The 5,887-nt window shown below is 34.3% G+C and overlaps 1 protein-coding gene across 1 annotated transcript; it reads left to right on the top strand.

Moving 5' to 3' along the window:
• Nucleotides 1-2,325: 2,325 nt before the first annotated feature.
• On the top strand, nt 2,326-3,160 carry LOC131858541 (uncharacterized). Its single transcript, XM_059211814.1, has 2 exons — nt 2,326-2,685; nt 2,915-3,160. Exons 1-2 carry the CDS (start codon nt 2,326-2,328, stop codon nt 3,158-3,160), a joined length of 606 nt encoding a protein of 201 aa, XP_059067797.1.
• The last annotated feature ends 2,727 nt before the right edge of the window (nt 3,161-5,887 follow it).

The raw sequence follows: 5,887 nt of genomic DNA on the forward strand, positions 1-5,887 counted from the left end.
AAATTGATTTTATGATCAAACTGGTAGGTTTTATGTGTTATGAGAACTGGTAGTGTGTTAAAAGATGTTTTAGGGTTTTACCCGTAATAGCATTTAATGCAGTAGATAATGGGAAAATAAAAAGAACTTTGTGAATGTCATTTGTCACTTTGGATTCTTGTGAGCACTTGGAGAGTGAAAAGAGTAGAGAAAAGTTTGTGTTTGCTGTATCTAACCAGATTGACAAAGTTTTGAGAAGATTTGAGGTGATCCATGATCGACAATCAGCGAGAGAACATTATCAGTGTCGAAACCCTAGTTGTGAACGCGATAAAAGGTATTTATCTGACAAATCCTATTTTTGTATCTGAAGTTTGAATCTTTCAAAATGGATACCCTGCATCTAGTAGATGTTATAGATAGACCTCATCCTGAATTTAAAAGACACCCCTTTAAGTCTATTGAAACTGAACCCGTTGGAGCCCTATCTGGAGTTCCCTATGGAGTGTTACATGTAGAAGATGTAAGATCTTTTTATCATTGTAAATTGGAGGATCTTGGTATGTTTGTGATCTTTGACCAATATAAATTATTGTGTGATAAGAACAAAGTGGTGAAGGAACAATTTAAGAAGGTTACCGAGAAGGTTTTCACCATGCACTAAATTCCATTGATGATTTTGATGGTGAACATGTCAGATATGTTCTTAGCAAGATTCACAACCAATTTATGTGGCTCGACAGACCACATAAGATTACAAAAGAAGCTATTCATGCAGTCACCATACTTTGTGCCACTAGTGAGGTTCTAGTATTGAGATCCATTCCTAATAATGATGTTGAAAAGCTGGCTAATTCAAAATGGGATGGAAGAAAAATGACAGTGAATAATATTAATGAACCAACAGTTAAATATACTTCAATGGTTATTGGTTACTAGATATATCATTCTAGCAAATGAACAACATCCCTTCTGCACCCATTCATACCGCATACCAGATGATAAAGGAAGATGTTGATTATAATTTGTCTGAGGCATTGCAAATTCAACTAATGTTGAATCTTGAATCCATCAAGAAGGATAAGAGATTGAACTTTAAATTTGGACAGTTGATCATTAGTTTATTTTTTTACTTTCAAAATTGTTTTCCCGGTATCGGTGATGTTCAGTGGTCTAAGGACACACCGACACTATCACAAATGAAGAAGAACATTGGAATGTTGGTTAATGGTTTTGATGAGATTGCATGGGGATATTTTAAAGATTTTCAGAAGAAGATGCATACATGAGAAAGGTTACCACGGAGTATTGTCCAGATATATAAGGACACAATTTATCTCATCGTTGATATAGATACCTATATGAGGGAGGCAGTTGATCCCATGACAACTTGGGTGATGCCTATGGGTTATGAAGTTGAGGCAGATCTTTTGGTGGCATATGCAAATCACTTGTTAACTTAACCGATAGATACAATTGTAGAAAGATTTGGCACCTACAAGGAGAAATCTCTACATGTGAACTCTGAATTAAATAAACTAGTAATTGCTAAGAAAGTGAGAAAGGAAGTGGAGACATTTGTTGAACAATAAGGTTTTACAAAGGAAGCCATTGCAAAAGAAAGAGAAAGACATGTACCACAATAGGCAGGTGCATCAAATGCCCCAACCAATACCTTCACCGGTATGAAAATAAGAAGTGAAGATGCAAAGGTTAAGAAAGAGATACCTGCTAAAGATAAGAAGGAGAAGCCTTCCAAGATACAATTCAAGAGAAAAGGCAAAAATTTTGAGCCTTATGCACCTAAAGCACTAGTAACTACTGCGAAAAGGAACAAGCAAAGAAATCGATAGCTGTTGGTGAAGAAGAAACCAAATCAGAAGGTGAGAAGAAAGCCTTAAGGGCTAGTGGTAAGAGATCAAAGGATGTTGGAACTTCCACTACCTAGACTGTAAAGAAATCGGTAACAAAGCTTACATCTTTTGAAAAGTTAATTCTGCATGTTAAGGAGTATGATTTATTAACTGTTGTGAAGAAACTTTATGATAGTTTTGGTGAGGATGAACAAAGATAGATAGAGGATGCAGTTGTTTTCATGATGAATAAATACAACAAATCCCTAATTGAATTGCAAGGGCTAGTTTCAAATTCTTTATATAATAAGATTGATGCAAGATGGTAGGTTGCTATGAAACAAGACAAGAATGTATTGAATTCATTTTAAAAAATTTGCAACTTGAAGCTACAAGAGAGGAGATAGATGAAATTCTTGCAAAAGTAAAATCATCTTTCAGATCTAATAAAAGGTTGACAAGAATGCTCATTGGTGAGACCCAATCAGTTCATATGGAAAATGAAACAATTTTGAAGAAATTACTGGGTTTGATTCCTAATGAGGAAGAGCAACCAGAGAAGTTTGAGACAGAAGATATTCTGGACAATGTTGATATCAATGATTTTACACCTGATGGGATTGTTATGGGAGACCAACTGGTAGATGATCAATCGGTCAATACACAGACAAATATAGCTGTCATTACTGATGATGACACCAGTACTAATGATGCTAATGCAACTGATAATGTAAATGTGCAAGTTGATGATGTGCAAATTTCTAAACAACAACAGGGACAAGAAGAGAAGAAAGATGGAGAAAACAAGATCTCTGAAGAGCTACCAGTACATACACACATTGTTCTGCCACCGGTAAATCACAGTGAAAAGAATAAGGAAGAAGAAAAGATATAAGAAAAAATAGGATAAACTTGAAGAGAAGAAAGAGGAAGAAGATAAGGAAACAACGAAATCTGAACTTAAAGTGACACCCCTATCCTTTACTTTTAAGAAGAAAATTGATGATGATGAGGACGATGATGCATTAAGTATACAAGGACCCATTAATATGGATATGTTGAGTTCTACATAATTAATGAAGATTGCCACTACAATGCAATCTAGAGAAAAGAAGAAGAGAATGAAGGAACAACAGAAAGAAGCTAAGACAATCAAACATACAGTTGAAATTTTGTCAAGTTTATTATCGGAGATTGATATAGACAATTTTGCTACACCGATCGATAAGCTAGGTCAATTGGTTAATGATGTTGGTGAACAGATGAAAGCATCTGAGGATGCGACATATGTTTGTGTAGAAAAGGAGTATAAGAAGAAAACGACATAGTAGTTAATGCAAGATATAGATAAAGCTAAAGTTGCTTTAATTTTTAATAAGGACCACTTGATGGCAACATTGGAGACTAGCGGTAAGATCCTTTCTACTGTGGCAAAATTTTCTTTATTTTGTGATGATTCGGTAAAGAAGAAGCAGGAAACAAAAAATAACTTGAAGTTCTAAGTGATTCTTTTAAGCCCCTAAATGATTTTGCAATATACTATGGAAGGTCCGTTGTAGAACTTCAACATAAGCTGAAAGCTTATGAAAATGAACAGGTGAAGAGAACAACATTCATGCAGGAACTATAAACACAATTGATATCAAAAGTTGAAATATTGCAGAGAGGGTATAAAGAGTCAGAAGCTATTCTTTCTACCCCAGAGATGAGCACTATATATGCCATGGAGGAGCTTGTTGGGCAGATGAGGACACATGTGGAGATAACCAACACTATTTTGGAGACCTAACATAATGTTCTGAAGCAGTGGAAATCTCATTTTAGTGATGTTTTTTGCTAAAATTACATTGTAAATTTTTTTTGAACTCCTATATCTATATATGATATGCAATTTTGATGTAAATGTGTTTATCTTTTCATGTATTTACTTTCCTTTGTCATTGTTGTCAAAGGGCTAATTTTAATAAGGAGTAGTAGTATGAGTCTTTTAATGGTTTAAATTTTTGTAATAGCATGTAATGGCTAAGGGGGAGTATGTGTCATGAATAGAGTCAATATATTTATTGCACACTTAGACAAAAAATTTCCTAAGTGTTGCCATCAATGCCAAAGGGGGAGATTGCTAGCTTGATGTTGATGTTTTGGTATAAAGAGTTGATTGGTGATTTGTTTTATGTTGTCATTGATGGCAACTATGTTTTTATAGTCTCATAAGTCTTGTAAGCTAATCGGTAAAGCATAACCAGTAGAGAAGACAATTTTACTGTAAACCAACAAATAGGTTCTCAACTGATAAATAGGAATAGAGTTGCTTTCAAGCAACCGATAAAGGCAATTGATGAAGAGTTGGATGATGCAGTTCCATAGGAGTGATGGAGATAGATATTTGGTGCTATATTCTTGACCGCATTAGCAGCATTCAATATGATGATTGAGATTTGATGTATAGAGCGGGCTATCTAGAAGAACACTTAACCGGTATTGATAAAGTCACTAAGATTGGTAAACCGATATAGTTTTGTTTTATTTTTGGTTTGTTATGTCAGTGGCTGACATAAGTTCGACGTGTAATGTAAGTTTGTCTAGATTCATTGAACCTAGGAAATTGTTCCAAGGTTATGAGTCGACTAAGTTGATGTCTATAAAAATGTGATGAGTTATGAGATAAGTATGAATGCATGTATGAGATCAAAGGCAGATATTGAGATTTTGATTGTGCACTAATTAGTGAAGCTCTATATTGATGTGTTGTTGAAGTTTTAGAGGAACTAATGCAGATCTTATCAGCCACAAAAGTGTTATATGAAGATCATTGAATTGTTGTTATCCTAACAGTTACAACAACAAAATCCCTTATCCAGGTAGGTCCTGACAGGCCTTAATTTGTAAATCCCGTAACAGGGTAGCTCAACATCTAAGTTTAATTCCTCTTGCGAGGTTTCTCTTAACAGGGCTCATCATAGCAAATCCCTTCACTGGGTGACTCCTAATAGGGTCTTCTCCTAATAGGGCATATTTGTAAGACTTTAACCGGTCAGAGATTTCTATTCTGCAAATAATGAATCTTGTGGGTACTAACTCCCATCGTGGTTTTTCCCCTTTGGGTTTCCACGTATAAATCATTGTGTTATGGTTGGCATGTTTTATGTAGTGTTTGCTTATGTGATTATCTTCCTTGCATGCCTATTGATTTTAAAGTTGTTAAGAGGTGTAATAAGATTCTTGAGGTTTCTGCTTGCACTGATTCATCCCCCCCTCTCAGTGCCTTATAAATTTATCAGACCTTGCACATAAATGGATTTTGTTTGTAAAGTTTTGTATGATCTTCTCAATTAGTGCAACTTCCAAAGTACCTTCTATGTTTTGTTTAGTCTTATCATTTAATTTACAGGTACTAAAATGCTAGGATTTGGTGTTTTTGTTGGTCTAATTTGTCTCTTACTTTTGTTGTTATATATTATATATGTGTTTCACACTTAGCCGGTTTTGTCTTACAAAGCAAGTTATAACCTAATTATGTATACTATTGTAGCCCACATTGTTATCTGTCTTCATTTCATCACATTGTCACCCTTCAATCCAACTTTTTATCCATCTTGATTTCTATATGTGGTCTTTGTGGCCTCCTAACATTCCATCACCTTGCCACACTTTAATCCAACTTGCATCATTTATCGCACACCATAACCCTACACTCTTCCTTGCAATGGTCTTAACTTTGCATCTCTTCCCCTTGTTTCCACTACATTGTGCACAAATATTGAGCATTTCTTTATTCTTAGTTTGTTCCATTTCATAGTTACATGAATTTTACTGTACTACAATTTCTAGGCCAGATATATCTTCTTGAGATCTTAATGTGTGTGTGTGTGTGCATGTGTACATGTATACATATATACATATATACATATATGTATGTATGTATATATGTGTGTATATATGCATATATATATGTATATACATATATACATGTATATATTTATATACATATATACATGTATATATGTATATACATATATACATGTATATATGTATATATATATCTGTATATATAT

This window comes from Cryptomeria japonica, chromosome 9, assembly GCF_030272615.1.
Source record: "Cryptomeria japonica chromosome 9, Sugi_1.0, whole genome shotgun sequence".
Taxonomy (NCBI): domain Eukaryota; kingdom Viridiplantae; phylum Streptophyta; class Pinopsida; order Cupressales; family Cupressaceae; genus Cryptomeria; species Cryptomeria japonica.